The 17,823-nt window shown below is 49.2% G+C and overlaps 2 protein-coding genes across 13 annotated transcripts; both read right to left on the bottom strand.

Moving 5' to 3' along the window:
* Positions 1-10,313: 10,313 nt before the first annotated feature.
* Positions 10,314-14,666, bottom strand: LOC147043682 (uncharacterized). 11 transcript variants are annotated; one of them, XR_015068757.1, is made up of 5 exons: positions 14,093-14,666; positions 13,746-13,876; positions 13,511-13,555; positions 11,124-11,250; positions 10,314-11,013 (listed from the first exon to the last, which is right to left on the bottom strand). XR_015068757.1 is itself a non-coding variant. In XM_085936452.1 (5 exons), the coding sequence occupies exons 1-5, from the start codon at positions 14,324-14,326 to the stop codon at positions 10,645-10,647; spliced, it is 558 nt and encodes a 185-aa protein (XP_085792578.1). In that variant the 5' UTR covers positions 14,327-14,663; the 3' UTR covers positions 10,314-10,644. The 11 variants fall into 11 exon arrangements, 1 of the variants encoding a protein (XP_085792578.1); XR_015068756.1 differs by lacking the exon at positions 13,746-13,876 and adding an exon at positions 11,350-11,454 and having other exon boundaries at positions 14,093-14,659; XR_015068752.1 differs by having other exon boundaries at positions 11,124-11,454; positions 14,093-14,388.
* A 377-nt stretch (positions 14,667-15,043) lies between these two features.
* Positions 15,044-16,790, bottom strand: LOC147043681 (cGMP-dependent protein kinase 1-like). 2 transcript variants are annotated; one of them, XR_015068760.1, is made up of 4 exons: positions 16,227-16,790; positions 16,090-16,152; positions 15,952-16,018; positions 15,044-15,615 (listed from the first exon to the last, which is right to left on the bottom strand). XR_015068760.1 is itself a non-coding variant. In XM_085936454.1 (4 exons), exons 1-4 carry the CDS (start codon positions 16,262-16,264, stop codon positions 15,732-15,734), a joined length of 225 nt encoding a protein of 74 aa, XP_085792580.1. In that variant the 5' UTR covers positions 16,265-16,790; the 3' UTR covers positions 15,044-15,731. The 2 variants fall into 2 exon arrangements, 1 of the variants encoding a protein (XP_085792580.1); XM_085936454.1 differs by having other exon boundaries at positions 15,044-15,788.
* Positions 16,791-17,823: the final 1,033 nt, after the last annotated feature.

Genomic DNA, 17,823 nt, shown 5'->3' with positions numbered 1-17,823 from the left:
AACCCTAACCCTAACCCTAACCCTAACCCTAACCCTAACCCTAACCCTAACCCTAACCCTAACCCTAACCCTAACCCTAACCCTAACCCTAACCCTAACCCTAACCCTAACCCTAACCCTAACCCTAACCCTAACCCTAACCCTAACCCTAACCCTAACCCTAACCCTAACCCTAACCCTAACCACCCTAACCCTAACCCTAACCCTAACCCTAACCCTAACCCTAACCCTAACCCTAACCCTAACCCTAACCCTAACCCTAACCCTAACCCTAACCCTAACCCTAACCCTAACCCTAACCCTAACCCTAACCCTAACCCTAACCCTAACCCTAACCCTAACCCTAACCCTAACCCTAACCCTAACCCTAACCCTAACCCTAACCCTAACCCTAACCCTAACCCTAACCCTAACCCTAACCCTAACCCTAACCCTAACCCTAACCCTAACCCTAACCCTAACCCTAACCCTAACCCTAACCCTAACCCTAACCCTAACCCTAACCCTAACCCTAACCCTAACCCTAACCCTAACCCTAACCCTAACCCTAACCCTAACCCTAACCCTAACCCTAACCCTAACCCTAACCCTAACCCTAACCCTAACCCTAACCCTAACCCTAACCTAACCCTAACCCTAACCCTAACCCTAACCCTAACCCTAACCCTAACCCTAACCCTAACCCTAACCCTAACCCTAACCCTAACCCTAACCCTAACCCTAACCCTAACCCTAACCCTAACCCTAACCCTAACCCTAACCCTAACCCTAACCCTAACCCTAACCCTAACCCTAACCCTAACCCTAACCCTAACCCTAACCCTAACCCTAACCCTAACCCTAACCCTAACCCTAACCCTAACCCTAACCCTAACCCTAACCCTAACCCTAACCCTAACCCTAACCCTAACCCTAACCCTAACCCTAACCCTAACCCTAACCCTAACCCTAACCCTAACCCTAACCCTAACCCTAACCCTAACCCTAACCCTAACCCTAACCCTAACCCTAACCCTAACCCTAACCCTAACCCTAACCCTAACCCTAACCCTAACCCTAACCCTAACCCTAACCCTAACCCTAACCCTAACCCTAACCCTAACCCTAACCCTAACCCTAACCCTAACCCTAACCCTAACCCTAACCCTAACCCTAACCCTAACCCTAACCCTAACCCTAACCCTAACCCTAACCCTAACCCTAACCCTAACCCTAACCCTAACCCTAACCCTAACCCTAACCCTAACCCTAACCCTAACCCTAACCCTAACCCTAACCCTAACCCTAACCCTAACCCTAACCCTAACCCTAACCCTAACCCTAACCCTAACCCTAACCCTAACCCTAACCCTAACCCTAACCCTAACCCTAACCCTAACCCTAACCCTAACCCTAACCCTAACCCTAACCCTAACCCTAACCCTAACCCTAACCCTAACCCTAACCCTAACCCTAACCCTAACCCTAACCCTAACCCTAACCCTAACCCTAACCCTAACCCTAACCCTAACCCTAACCCTAACCCTAACCCTAACCCTAACCCTAACCCTAACCCTAACCCTAACCCTAACCCTAACCCTAACCCTAACCCTAACCCTAACCCTAACCCTAACCCTAACCCTAACCCTAACCCTAACCCTAACCCTAACCCTAACCCTAACCCTAACCCTAACCCTAACCCTAACCCTAACCCTAACCCTAACCCTAACCCTAACCCTAACCCTAACCCTAACCCTAACCCTAACCCTAACCCTAACCCTAACCCTAACCCTAACCCTAACCCTAACCCTAACCCTAACCCTAACCCTAACCCTAACCCTAACCCTAACCCTAACCCTAACCCTAACCCTAACCCTAACCCTAACCCTAACCCTAACCCTAACCCTAACCCTAACCCTAACCCTAACCCTAACCCTAACCCTAACCCTAACCCTAACCCTAACCCTAACCCTAACCCTAACCCTAACCCTAACCCTAACCCTAACCCTAACCCTAACCCTAACCCTAACCCTAACCCTAACCCTAACCCTAACCCTAACCCTAACCCTAACCCTAACCCTAACCCTAACCCTAACCCTAACCCTAACCCTAACCCTAACCCTAACCCTAACCCTAACCCTAACCCTAACCCTAACCCTAACCCTAACCCTAACCCTAACCCTAACCCTAACCCTAACCCTAACCCTAACCCTAACCCTAACCCTAACCCTAACCCTAACCCTAACCCTAACCCTAACCCTAACCCTAACCCTAACCCTAACCCTAACCCTAACCCTAACCCTAACCCTAACCCTAACCCTAACCCTAACCCTAACCCTAACCCTAACCCTAACCCTAACCCTAACCCTAACCCTAACCCTAACCCTAACCCTAACCCTAACCCTAACCCTAACCCTAACCCTAACCCTAACCCTAACCCTAACCCTAACCCTAACCCTAACCCTAACCCTAACCCTAACCCTAACCCTAACCCTAACCCTAACCCTAACCCTAACCCTAACCCTAACCCTAACCCTAACCCTAACCCTAACCCTAACCCTAACCCTAACCCTAACCCTAACCCTAACCCTAACCCTAACCCTAACCCTAACCCTAACCCTAACCCTAACCCTAACCCTAACCCTAACCCTAACCCTAACCCTAACCCTAACCCTAACCCTAACCCTAACCCTAACCCTAACCCTAACCCTAACCCTAACCCTAACCCTAACCCTAACCCTAACCCTAACCCTAACCCTAACCCTAACCCTAACCCTAACCCTAACCCTAACCCTAACCCTAACCCTAACCCTAACCCTAACCCTAACCCTAACCCTAACCCTAACCCTAACCCTAACCCTAACCCTAACCCTAACCCTAACCCTAACCCTAACCCTAACCCTAACCCTAACCCTAACCCTAACCCTAACCCTAACCCTAACCCTAACCCTAACCCTAACCCTAACCCTAACCCTAACCCTAACCCTAACCCTAACCCTAACCCTAACCCTAACCCTAACCCTAACCCTAACCCTAACCCTAACCCTAACCCTAACCCTAACCCTAACCCTAACCCTAACCCTAACCCTAACCCTAACCCTAACCCTAACCCTAACCCTAACCCTAACCCTAACCCTAACCCTAACCCTAACCCTAACCCTAACCCTAACCCTAACCCTAACCCTAACCCTAACCCTAACCCTAACCCTAACCCTAACCCTAACCCTAACCCTAACCCTAACCCTAACCCTAACCCTAACCCTAACCCTAACCCTAACCCTAACCCTAACCCTAACCCTAACCCTAACCCTAACCCTAACCCTAACCCTAACCCTAACCCTAACCCTAACCCTAACCCTAACCCTAACCCTAACCCTAACCCTAACCCTAACCCTAACCCTAACCCTAACCCTAACCCTAACCCTAACCCTAACCCTAACCCTAACCCTAACCCTAACCCTAACCCTAACCCTAACCCTAACCCTAACCCTAACCCTAACCCTAACCCTAACCCTAACCCTAACCCTAACCCTAACCCTAACCCTAACCCTAACCCTAACCCTAACCCTAACCCTAACCCTAACCCTAACCCTAACCCTAACCCTAACCCTAACCCTAACCCTAACCCTAACCCTAACCCTAACCCTAACCCTAACCCTAACCCTAACCCTAACCCTAACCCTAACCCTAACCCTAACCCTAACCCTAACCCTAACCCTAACCCTAACCCTAACCCTAACCCTAACCCTAACCCTAACCCTAACCCTAACCCTAACCCTAACCCTAACCCTAACCCTAACCCTAACCCTAACCCTAACCCTAACCCTAACCCTAACCCTAACCCTAACCCTAACCCTAACCCTAACCCTAACCCTAACCCTAACCCTAACCCTAACCCTAACCCTAACCCTAACCCTAACCCTAACCCTAACCCTAACCCTAACCCTAACCCTAACCCTAACCCTAACCCTAACCCTAACCCTAACCCTAACCCTAACCCTAACCCTAACCCTAACCCTAACCCTAACCCTAACCCTAACCCTAACCCTAACCCTAACCCTAACCCTAACCCTAACCCTAACCCTAACCCTAACCCTAACCCTAACCCTAACCCTAACCCTAACCCTAACCCTAACCCTAACCCTAACCCTAACCCTAACCCTAACCCTAACCCTAACCCTAACCCTAACCCTAACCCTAACCCTAACCCTAACCCTAACCCTAACCCTAACCCTAACCCTAACCCTAACCCTAACCCTAACCCTAACCCTAACCCTAACCCTAACCCTAACCCTAACCCTAACCCTAACTAACCCCCCCCCAACATCAACCCCAAGAACAAAAATCAACCTAAATAACAACCCCAACCTAAATAACAACCCCAACCTAAATAACAACCCCAACCTAAAGAACAACCCCAACCTAAAGAACAACCCCCCCCAACAACCCCAATTAAATCAACCCCCCAACAACAATCAACCCAAACTACAACAGCCACAACATCAACCCCCCAACAACAAACACCGCAATAACATCAACCCCCCCCCCCCCCCCCAACAACCCTAATTACATCAACCACCCCCCCCCCCCCCAAAATACAACCCCAATAAAATCAGCCCCCCCAACAGCAACTACAACCCCCAACATCAATAACTCCAACCCCCCAACAACTCCAATAACATTAACCCCCCCCAACAAGTACCCATTCACCCAAACACCAACCACAAAAAATACAAATAACCACCTGAGTAACCCCAACAACAACCACCCAAACAACAAACACAACAGATAAAACAAATAACCACCTTAATAACCAACAACCCCCCCAATAACATCAACCCCCCCAACAACAACAATCCCGACAACACCAACCCCCCCAAATAACATCAACCCCAACAAAGACCCCAACCCAAACAACGCCCCCAAAGACAATAACCCCCCCCAATAGAATCCAGCCCTCCAACAACCCCAATAGAATCCACCCCTCCGACAACCCCAATAGAATCCACCCCTCCGACAATCCCAATAGAATCCGCCCCTCCAACAACCCCAATAGAATCAACCCCTTCAACAACCTTAATAGAATCAATCCCCTAACAACTACAACCCCAACAACCCCCCAACATCAACCCCCAAACAACAACCACCCCCCCCCCCCCCCGCCCAACATCAACCCCCAAACAACAACCACTCCCCCAACATCAACCCCCCCCCCCCCCCAACATCAATCCCATTAACATCAATCCCACCAATAACAACCCCAACACAAACAACCCCAACTACAACAACCACAACATCAACCCTTCCAACAACAAAAACCCTGATAACATCAACTCCCCCAACAACCGCAATAACATCAACCCCCCCAACAACAACCGCAATAATAACCACCCCAACAACAACCCCAATAACATCAACCCCCTCAACAACAACCTCAACCCCAACCACCCAAACAAGCACAATAAAAACACAACCAATAACCCCAACATTAACAACCCCCCCAATAACATCTACCCCTTCCAACAGCAACATTCCCAACATCAACCCCCACAATAACAAGCCCAATAACATCAACCACTCCCCCGCCCCCCCCCCCCCAACAACAACAACAACGCCAACCCAAACACTACCAAAGACATCAACCCCTCCAACATCGACCCCAATAACATCAACCCCCAGCAACAACCACAACATCACCCCCCCCCCCAAAAAACAACCCCTACAACATCAACCACCACAACAACCCCCCCAACTACAACCGCAATAACATCAAGCCCCCCAACAAACACGCCGATAACATCAACCCCCCCATAACATCAACCACAATAACATCAACCCCAACCCCAACAACCACAACCCCCCACCAACAACAACCCCCATAAAATTAACCCCCAACAAAATCAACCCCAACAACAACCCCCCCAACAACCCCAACTACGACCGCAATAACATTAACCCCCCCAACATCAAGCCCCCAACAAAAACCCCAATAACATCAACCCCCCCCCCCCCCCCCCAACAACCACAATAACATCAACCACAACAACCCTAACCCCCCACAACAACCTCCATGAAATCAACCCCCCCAACAACAACCATCCCCCAACAACCCCAGCAACATCAACCCCAATAACATCAACAACCCCAATAACATCAACACCTCCAATTACATCGACCCACCAACAACCCCAATAACGTCAACCACAACCCCAATAACCACAACTAACATCAACCCCCCGAACAACCCCAATAAAATCAACCCCCCCAACAATAACCCCAACCCCAACAACCCCTACCCCCAACAACTACAACCCCAACAACTACAACCCCAACAACACCCCCCCACAACAACTACTACTACTACCCCAACAACAACCCTCCAACATCAACCCCCCCAACAACCGCAATAACCCCAATAACATCAACCCCCCAAACAACAACCCAAAACAAGCCCAATAACCCCAGCAACCCCAACAACAACCACCCCAACAACCGCAATATCAACCCCCCAAAAGCAACAACCCCAATAACAACCACCCCAATAACAACAACCCTAACTACAACAACCGCCCCAACATCAAACCCCCCCCCCCAACAACAACCCCAATAACTTCAAACCCAACCAACACCCCCACAACAATAAAAATCAACCCCTCCCAAAAACCCAATATCAACCCCCATAACAAACCATATAAAATCTACCCGCCCAACAACAACCAACCCCAACAACCAACCCCAACAACCACCCCCCTCACAACTACGACCCCAACTACAACCCCCCAACAACCCCAATAACAACAACCCCAACCCCAACTACAACCCCGATAACATCGATCCCCCCCAACAACCACAATATCAACCCACCCAACCCCCCCCAACAACCCCAACCACATCCCCCCCAACAACAATCCCAACCACCCAAACAACAACCCCAACCCAAACAACCCCCCAATTACCCCAACAACCCCAAAAACAACAATCCCCAACAACAACCACCACAACAACCCCCCCCAACCCCAACAACCCCAACAACCTCCACAACCACCCCAACATCATCCACCCCAACAACAACAACCACCCCAACAACAACCACCACCCCAAAAAAAAAAACCACAACCCCAACCCCAACCCCAACATCACCCCGCCTACAACAACCCCAATAACCACAACAACAACCCCCCCCAACAAAAACAACAAATGACCACAGATGTCAAAGTCAATCCTGTAATGGCCTTCTTGGCCACTGGAACGATGGTGGAGCTCTTGAAGCATGAGGGCACCTCACACAGCTCCAGGGAGCGATTGAAGATCCGTGCAAAGGTGGGTGCCAGCTGCTCAGCACAGGCTTCCAAGGAGGAGGGCGGCACGCTGTCTGGGCCCGGTGCCTTCCTGATCTTTTGTCTCCGGAACACCTGGCGCACTTCCTCCTCACGGATCTGGAGTACGAGCATGGCCTCTGCAAAAGAGAGAGAGTAGGTGACAGCGGTGACGGAGGTGTGGAAAGAGCAGTTGTGAGGGGAAGGGAGTACGTAGATTGTGCTGCAGGAGGTCAAGTTGTGTGGGAGGACCGATCAAACCTGCAGTAGCAGTAGAACCTGTTCAGCTGGTTAGCAAGCCTTGGTCTCTCCACAGGACGGGGGGTTCGTTTCTTGAAGCGCACGATGCTCTACAAACCTTTCCACACTGTTGCGGGATCAGGATTGGCAGAGAGGTGTCTCTCCAGGCTCTCCCCGTAACACCTCCTGGCTTTCCTGACCTCTCGGTTCAGTGTTTCTGGTCTGCTTGAACAAGTCCCGGTCGCCGCTCTTGTAGGCCTCCGCCTTGGCTTTCCGCAGACTCCAGAGGTTCGGTGTAAACCAAGGTTTGTCGTTGTTGTACGTGCAGAAGGTCTTAATCTGCACACACAGATCCTCGCAAAAACAGATGTATGACGTGACAGTGTCAGTGAGTTCATGCAGGTCTGAAGTTGCAGCTTTGAAAACTCCCCAATCGGTGCAGTAAAAGCAGACTTGAAGGTCCTGCCTTGACTCCACTGTCCACTTCCTCACAGTCCTCACTACAGGCTTAGAAGTTTTTAGTCTACCTGTAGGCCGGGACCAGATGAACTAGTTACTAGACAATGGTCCGAGAGGCCTAAAGCTGCACGAGCCAGACAACCACATCAACCCCCCCAACAACAACCACATCAACCCCCCCAACAACAACCACATCAACCCCCCCAACAACAACCACATCAACCCCCCCAACAACAACCACATCAACCCCCCCAACAACCACATCAACCCCCCCAACAACAACCACATCAACCCCCCCAACAACAACCACATCAACCCCCCCCAACAACAACCACATCAACCCCCCCCAACAACAACCACATCAACCCCCCCAACAACAACAACAACAACAACCCCCAACATCAACCCCCAACGACAACCTTAACATCATTCCCCCAATTAACAACCCCAACATCCACCCCCAAACATCCCCCCCACCCCCAACAACCGCAAAATCAACCCCCCCAACAACAACAAGCCCCCCTAACAACCGCAACATCAACCCCCCCCAAACAACCGCAACGTCAACCCCCCAACAACAACCCCAAACCCAACATCAACCGCCCCAACAACAACCCCAACAACAAGATCAACAACCCCAACAAACAACCCCGACAACGCCAACCCCAACAAGATCAACAACCCAGACAACGCCAACAAGATCAACCCCCCCCCCCAACAAATCCAACCCCAACAACAACCCCCCAAACAACCACAACACCACCAACCCCCCCAACAACGTCAACAACCCCAATAACAACCCCCGCCAACAACAACCACCGCAACAATAACCTCCCCAACAACAACCCCGACGACAACAACCCCAACAAACCCCCCAACAACTTCAACCACCCCAACAACAACAACCCCCCAACAACAACCTCTCGAAAGATTTCATGACCACAGATGTCAGTCCGACAGGTCTGTAGTCATTCAATCCTGTAATGGCGGGCTTCTTGGCCACTGGAACGATGGTGGAGCTCTTGAAGCATGAGGGCACCTCACACAGCTCCAGGGAGCGGTTGAAGATCCGTGCAAAGGTGGGTGCCAGCTGCTCAGCACAGGCTTTCAAGCAGGAGCGTGACACCCCATCTGGGCCCGGTGCCTTCCTGATCTTTTGTCTCCGGAACACCTGGCGCATGTCCTCCTCACGGATCTGGAGTGCGGGCACGGCCTCTGCAAGAGAAAGAGAGTAGGTGACAGCGGTGACGGAGGTGTGGGGAGTATGTAGATTGTGCTGCAGGAGGTCCAGTTGTGTGAGAGGACCGATCAAACCTGCAGTAGCAGTAGAACCTGTTCAGCTGGTTAGCAAGCCTTGGTCTCTCCACAGGTCGGCGGGTTCATTTCTTGAAGCGCACGATGCTCTGCAGACCTTTCCACACTGTTGAGGGATCAGGATTGGCAGAGAGGTGTCTCTCCAGGCTCTCCCCGTAACATCTCCTGGCTTTCCTGACCTCACGGTTCAGTGTTTGTGGTCTGCTTGAACAGGTCCCGGTCGCCGCTCTTGTAGGCCTCCTATTTGGCTTTGCACTGCCTCCAGAGGTTCGGTGTAAACCAAGGTTTGTCGTTGTTGTACGTGCAGAAGGTCTTAGTCTGCACACACAGATCCTTGCAAAAACAGATGTATGACGTGACAGTGTCAGTGAGTTCATGCAGGTCTGAAGTTGCAGCTTTGAAAACTCCCCAATCGGTGCAGTAAAAGCAGGCTTAAAGTTCCTGCCTTGACTCCACTGTCCACTTCCTCACAGTCCTCACCACAGGCTTAGAAGTTTTTAGCTTCTACCTGTGGGCCGAGACCAGATGAACTAGACAGTGGTCCGATAGGCCTAAAGCTGCACGAGCCACAGACAACAACCCCAACAACAACCCCAACATCATTCCCCCCCAACAACAACCCCCCCCCCCCACCCAACCACAACATCAACATCAACAACCCCCCCAACCACCACAACAAACAACTCTCCCCCCAACCACCACAACATCAACAACTCTCCCCCCAACCACCACAACATCAAGAACCCCCCCCCAACCACATCAACAACCAACCCCCCCCCCCCAACCACAACAACAACCAACCCCCCCAACATCAACAACCAACCCCCCCCAACATCAACATCAACAACAACAACCCCCCCCAACATCAACAACAACAACCCCCCTAACAACAACCCCTCCAATAACCACAACAACACCAACCCCCCCAACAACACTAAAAACAACCCCAATAACACCAACCCCCTCAACAACAACCACCACACCCGCAACAACAACCCCCCCAACAACAAAAAACCCAACATCAACCCCCCCAACAACAACCAACATCAACCACCCCAACAACAACAACCTCTCGTAGGATTTCATGACCACAGATGTCAGAGCGACAGGTCTGTAGTCATTCAATCCTGTAATGGCGGGCTTCTTGGCCACTGGAACGATGGTGGAGCTCTTGAAGCATGAGGGCAACTCACACAGCTCCAGGGAGCGGTTGAAGATTCGAGCAAAGGTGGGTGCCAGCTGCTTAGCACAGGCTTTCAAGCAGGAGGGTGACACGCCGTCTGGGCCCGGTGCCTTCCTGATCTTTTGTCTCCGGAACACCTGGCGCACTTCCTCCTCACGGATCTGGAGTGCAGGCACGGCCTCTGCAAGAGAGAGAAAGTAGGTGACGGAGGTGTGAACAGAGCGGTTGTGAGTAGATTGTTATGTAGATTGTGCTGCAGGAGGTCAAGTTGTGTGGGAGGACCGATCAAACCTGCAGTAGAACCTGTTCAGCTGGTTAGCGAGCCTTGGGCTCTCCACAGGACAGGGGATTTGTTTCTTGAAGCGCGTGATGCTCTGCAAACCTTTCCACACTGTTGAGGGATCAGGATTGGCAGAGAGGTGTCTCTCCAAGCTCTCCCCGTAACACCTCCTGGCTTTGCTGACCTCTCGGTTCAGTGTTTCTGGTCTGCTTGAACAGGTCCCGGTCGCCGCTCCTGTAGGCCTTAGGACACAGAAAACACACAAAATAAGACAAATAAGCAGAGAGCGACCCACGGAGGCTGCCGTCCGCAGCGCCATCTTGGTCTCACAAGACTGCTCAAGAAGTTCAACCTGCCGCGGGAGCTGCTGAAGACCTTCTACACTGCCATCATCGAGTCTGTCATCTGCACCTCCATCACTGTCTGGTTTGGATCGGCCTCCAAACAAGACAAGCACAGACTGCAACGGACAATCAGGACTGCAGAAAAGATCATTGGAATCAACCTCCCATCTATCCAAGACTTGTACCTGTCCAGGACCAGGAAACGTGCAAGCAACATCGACAAACCCTTCTCACCCAGATTACAGTCTGTTTGAACTACTCCCCTCTGGACGGCGTTATGGAGCTCTGTACGCCAAAACCAGCAGACACAGAGACAGCTTCTTCCCCCAGGCTGTTGCTCTGATGAACTCACACCACTCTTAGAGTCTCAGTCATTGCTGTGCAAAAACATCCTGCTCTCCACACCTTTTGGGATTGTCTACACAGTTTGTACTATGCGTCTTCTCTCCATCCATTGCAGCCTGGTCATCCCGGAAGAGGGACCCTCCCATCTGTGGTCTCTTCTCAAGGTTTCTCATTTCCCCTCGTCCGAGTTTTGAGTTTTTCCTTGCCTTCATGGGAGTTTAAGATCGGGATGGCTGAGAATATTTGTCATTTTCACATGTCCTGAGTGTTGTTAGTCACCTAAATGTTGAACAGAGGCTGTGATCTACCGAAGTCAAATTCCTTGTTTGGCACGCTCAAATATCGCGAATAAAAATTCTTGAATCTTGAACAACTCCAACCCCCGCAACAACAACAACAACTCCAACCCCCGCAACAACAACAACTCCAACCCCCGCAACAACAACAACTCCAACCCCCGCAACAACAACAACTCCAACCCCCGCAACAACAACAACACCTAGGCCTGAGCACCTAGGCCTGAGCACCTAGGCCTGAGCACCTAGGCCTGAGCACCTAGGCCTTAGCACCTAGGCCTTAGCACCTAGGCCTTAGCACCTAGGCCTTAGCACCTAGGCCTTAGCACCTAGGCCTTAGCACCTAGGCCTTAGCACCTAGGCCTTAGCACCTAGGCCTTAGCACCTAGGCCTTAGCACCTAGGCCTTAGCACCTAGGCCTTAGCACCTAGGCCTTAGCACCTAGGCCTTAGCACCTAGGCCCAACAAAAATACTGAGTATGACATCACAAAAAACAGAGTATGACATCACAAATGACAAACATTACCCCACGTGCTCTTTTAAAATAACTTGGCCAATGCAAGATTTGCTGCAATTCCAAATTTCACCAAAGGATGGTGACAAATCTTAACATTCAAGATCCAAGAATTTTTATTCGCCATTTTGGGGAGTGCCAAACAAGGAATTTGACTTCGGGACATCACAGTCTCTGTTCAACATTTAGGTGACTGACAACACTCAGGACATGTGAAAATGACAAATGACAATATTCTCAGCCATCCCCTGATCTTAAACTCCCATGAGGGCAAGAAAAACTCAAAACTCCAACGAGGGGAAATGAGAAACCTTGAGATGAGACCACAGATGGGAGGGTCCCTCTTCCAGGATGACCAGGCTGCAATGGATGCAGAGAAGACACATAGTACAAACAGTTTACAACCACATGATACTTAATAGGACATATGAAACTTTATTTTAAATTAATTAATTTGTTAAGTCGTTTTAATTATGATTTTGTATAAATAGTAGGTAAACAGAAAATCTACTACACAAAATGGGCAGTTTACTTGTTTGAAAGGGAGTGGGAAGAAGACTTATTTACTTTATTTAATCTATTTTGACATGAGACCTGTACTGAATTACACGCAACACAACTTTGGATCTTTTGAATAAATGAATAAAGTCATTTAAATTATGATCTTGGATAAATACTAGGTATAAACACAAAATCTACGACACAAAATGGGCGCTTTACTTGTTTGAAAAGGAATGGGAAGATGTAAGCCCAGTTTAATTTATTTATTGGAAAGAAATTACTTATTTAATTTATTGCATCGATTTTTGTTCCCAGGCAAATTTGGATTTGCTGCCATTCCAAATTTCCAAAGTGAATGAAGGAATGAAGTCATTTAAATTATGATTTTGTATAAATACTAGGTATTGACACAAAAACTACGGCACAAAATGGGCAGGCTTTACTTGTTTGAAAAGGAATGGGAAGAAGACTTGATTTATTTAATGGGAACAAGTAAGACTCATTTAATTTATTTCATCTGTTTTTGTTCTCAGGCAAATTTGGATTTGCTGCTATTCCAAATTTCCTAAATGAATGAAGGAATGACTTGAGACCTGATAGGACATATTAATGAGAAAGGACACTAGGAGTTCATTGCAAGTTGCAATACTGTTGGTGGATCAAACACGGCTGTCTGCAGCCAGTGGAAGTTTTAATAGGAGGCGTTTAACATAAATAGAGGAAGAAAGGGGTACTCACTTGAGACGTCTTCGCCAACGTCCAACCATTGTAGCACCATGGAACCTAAAGGAATAAAATAGAAGATTAGCATTTAGCCTCAAGCAACATTCCCAGATACAACTACATTTCAGCTAGGGTTAGCTACACAGCTACACATTGCTATTCCTATTGCTAAGTGAACGCTAGCTACATCGACAACTTTAGTCAAACTACACAAAAGTAAATATCTTTAAACATAATGAGTTGTATTTACCGTGTACGCTCTAGACGTTCCAGTTGCAAGCAGAAAATATAGATATTTCTGTTGATAATCGTCGTGTTTCTATCCGCGGGTTTGAATCTATGACGTCATTTCCGCGGGACATGACTGCGACGTAATATTATCTAAAAGGGTAAATTAGAGTTAAATAAAGTTCTTTTTTAATCAACGCAATACAGCCGTTGACCAGGGAAAATCGTCGAAATTCGGGCATTTGTGGCTGGCAGCAGATGCCGAATTCGACGTCCGAAAACACACACACTGGCGCACGCACTCACTCGCTCGCTCGCTTTACAGGGCTACAAAAGTACTTCTTTTTAAAAACAATGAGTTGCATTTACCGTGTACGCTCTAGACGGTCCAGTTGCAAGCAGAAAATAAAACATTTCTCTTGTTAATCGTCGTGTTACTAGCCGCTCTGTGTCCCTTGGCGCCATTACTTACTCCCAGTTGAAAGCCGCGCCCACTGATTTGAATCTCTTCTTCTTCTTCTTCTTCTTCTTCTTCTGGATTTGAATCTCAGCGGAAGTTCCGCCTATATACGTCATTTCCGCGGCACGACTGCGACATAACATTATCTCAAACGGTAAATAAGAGTTAAATAAAATTTTCTTTTTTAATCAACGCAATCATTTACAACCTTTGACCAGGAAGAATCGTCGAAATTCGGCGTCTGTGACGACAGTTGCGGCCATGTCCGCGTCACATGACCGTGACGTGGCAACGTCATATAGCGACCGCTGTTTTCTTTAGTAGACTTACGGGTATTATCTGTTGACACAATGGTGCACTGTTTAGCACATCCACCTCTTGTGCATGATGTTGCGTGTTCGAGGCCCGTTTCAACACTTTTTCTTTTCTCCCTTGTCTGTATGTATATACCTTAATATTCGAACAGCGAATCTACTTCCTACTTCCTTGTTGCCAGCCGCGCCCACGGATTTGAATTTCGGCGGAATTTCCGCCCATTGACGTCATATAGCAACCGCTGTTTTATTTAGTAAACTTACAAATGAGGCGCGTTGATCTAATGGCGGAATGGTTGACATGTCGACCTCCGAAGCATGGTGTTACGGCTTTGACGCCCAGCTCAGCGCTTTTTTCTTGTGTATTTGAAGACTCCAGGATTGTTGAAAAGTGTCATATGTATCCCCCTCCAAGTGCTGCAGAGATACTTTTATGATCTGTTTGGGGACCTATTTTTTTACTCGGTTCAGATTTCTCCATTTTCTATTGCGTATCATTTACATCACACCCGTTGGGGCGAGACAAACCAAACAAGGTAATGGGATTTGCAAATCCGCCATGTTTATTACTCGGAGACACTTTTGCAGTTCAAACGACTCAAGGATGCCGAAGTGGATAGGTCAAAATGTTGTGCGTAAAACGTGACATGTTTGTATTTATCTACGGCCATTTTCTTGTCCCACTCGTGAGGCAGTCATGACACTTGGCAAACAGCGAAAATGTAATTATGAATCATAAGACACGACATGTCCCTTGTCGCCTAGACATAAGCATAAATATATATATATGCGACTTGTTTTTTTTCTTTTTTTATTATGCATTTTGCGACTTGTACTCCTGAGTGACAGAAAAAACAGTAGTTAGCAATCAGTAGACCAGCTTAAAAAAATGTATGTTTATACACGCGGTTTCTGAAAGAGTGGGTTGTTAACACAAATGAACAATCAAATATTAAACATTTCTTTGTAGTTATGGACCTCGTCCGTTCTCCATTTAGCCTCTGACCAGGCCAAGCTGTTTCAGAACTCCAGGTCCCAGCCTGACTCGTCATCAGGGGGAGGGCCCTCGGTGTCCAGGGGGAATCGTCAAAATTGCTGTTGTCCAACGGGCCGTCCACCTGATGGCAAAAGCGCACAGTGCCGCAGAGCAAAACACCTTCAGCGGCGGGCGGTGGGCGTCGCACTCAGCATGGCGCGTCTTTGATGACGTCACAGTTGCTCAGCTGTGATTGGGTTAACTGAGCAACCGTGATGTCATTTTTCTGCAAGTAGCAGCAAAATGCACGAAGCCCTGCGATGGATCAAAGATTTGGCTGCCAAGTCATATTATCAGGGCTGACTGCCTCTCGGACCTCACGTGCAATCTTGGCTGGGGCTACCGTGGCGGGCTCTGCAGACGGCAAAGCGCTTCCAGCCCATGCAACCGAGGTGCCTCTTAAGGGCCGCCAACTCACCCTTGGCATAAAGGGACAGTCCATGGTTCCCTGGCGGAGGCCATCCCGGTTGAAGCCCTCGAACCACCTGATTGCAAGAAGAAGAGGAGGGACAATGAGGGCGCGGACGACCGCGTTCTCGCACGTTATATTTCTCACTTGTGCTTCTGGACGTCCTTTACGCCGTTCTTCTGGTTCCCGAGACGTTCCGAAGGGTTGTCCCTGACACACACACACACACACACACGGGCTTACGACGGCCATCTTTAGCACTGGATTTCTATCGTGTCCTCTACCTTCTGCTGAACGTCAACAAGACCAAGGAGATTATCATTGACTTCCGGAAGGGTCACGCCCACCACCTGCCGCTGACCGTCGACGGAGCTGTGGTGGAGAGAGTGAGTAGCACCAGATTCCTGGGGGTGCACATCAGTGAGGACCTCTCCTGGACCACCAACACTGCGTCGCTGGCGAAGAAGGCCCAGCGCCGCCTGTACTTTCTGCGGAAACTCAGGCGGGCAAGTGCTCCTCCCGCCGTCATGACCACATTCCACCGTGGCACCATTGAGAGCGTCCTCTCCAGCTGCATCGCTGTGTGGGGTGGTGGCTGCTCTGAGTACAACATGAAGGCCCTGCAGCGCATAGTGACCACTGCCAGTAAAATCATCGGGGCTCCACTCCCCTCCCTGAAGGAAGTTTACGCCTCCCGTCTCACCCGCAAAGCGGCTGCGATTGTGTGTGATGAGAGTCACCCCGCTCACTCTTTGTTTGAACTTCTGCCCTCTAGGAAGAGGTAAAGATGCCTGCGCTCCCGCACCACCAGACTCAGGGACAGCTTTGTGCTCCAAGCTGTCCGGATCCTGAATTCCCTCCCCCCTCCACCCTCTGCTACATGACGTCCTGTTCTTTTGCGCTATGATCTGGCTGTCTGCTATTAGCGCGCTTGCTCCATTTTGCTGCTCTTATTTGTCTATTTATTTATTTATTGTCTATTATTTGGGTTATTTGCTTCTTACTTATTTGTTGCTCTTGTCTGTTCGTTTTTACTCTTTGTGCTGTTTGATGTGAGTGTTGTGTACTGTCTAGTCACCGTGGGACGGTGGGAAACGTCATTTCCATCTCTTTGTGTGCCTGGCATGTGAAGAAATTGACAATAAAGCGGACTTTGACTTTGAAAAATGTAAAATAAGAAATTCTAACCGGGCAGGGTGTATAAAAGGACGCGCGGGGCGGCAGACGCTCAGTGCGTGGAGAGAGAGAGAGAGAGCAAAGAGGAAACATCTCAGCAGCGGTTACCATCGGTGGAATTACCTGACCCGTTCATTTGTTTGTGTGCCAGACCTGAGGAAGGCCCTAGCGGCCGAAACGTTGTCAGGGCACACAATTATTATTATAAAACCGGTATAATACAATTCTAGATTATTGCTGCATTTTTGGAAAAAACATTCAAATAAAAACAATATTTTCACCAACAACTTTTGATTACTTATATAACCAAGGCTACTCAAATCTGGCCATTGGCCCAATATTTCATTGTTCGCATAAAGCTCGCACCTCCAAAATGGACAGTGGCTGGACGACAGTGTGTTATGGACGGCGACGCAAGCAGGCTCGCCAGCACCGGGAGCGGGGGGCTGGATGGGGTCTCGGGGGATGTGCCCGTGCATCTCCCCTCCCCTCCGCTAGGGGTCTCTATCTCATAACCCTAACCCATAATAAAACATTACATTATAAAGCAGATGAATAAGTTAGCAGAAATACAGACAGCAAAGCAAAAGTGAGATTCAGCTGCAATTCATTTGATTTCACAATCATCCATCCATTTTCTGAACCGCTTAGTCCCCACGGGGGTCGCGGGCGTGCTGGAGCCTATCCCAGCCGTCATCGGGCATT

The sequence above is a fragment of the Syngnathus leptorhynchus genome, chromosome 17 (genome assembly GCF_054491065.1).
Source record: "Syngnathus leptorhynchus isolate UIUO chromosome 17, UIUO_Slep, whole genome shotgun sequence".
Lineage (NCBI taxonomy): Eukaryota > Metazoa > Chordata > Actinopteri > Syngnathiformes > Syngnathidae > Syngnathus > Syngnathus leptorhynchus.
This window is presented reverse-complemented; position numbering and strand designations above follow the sequence as displayed.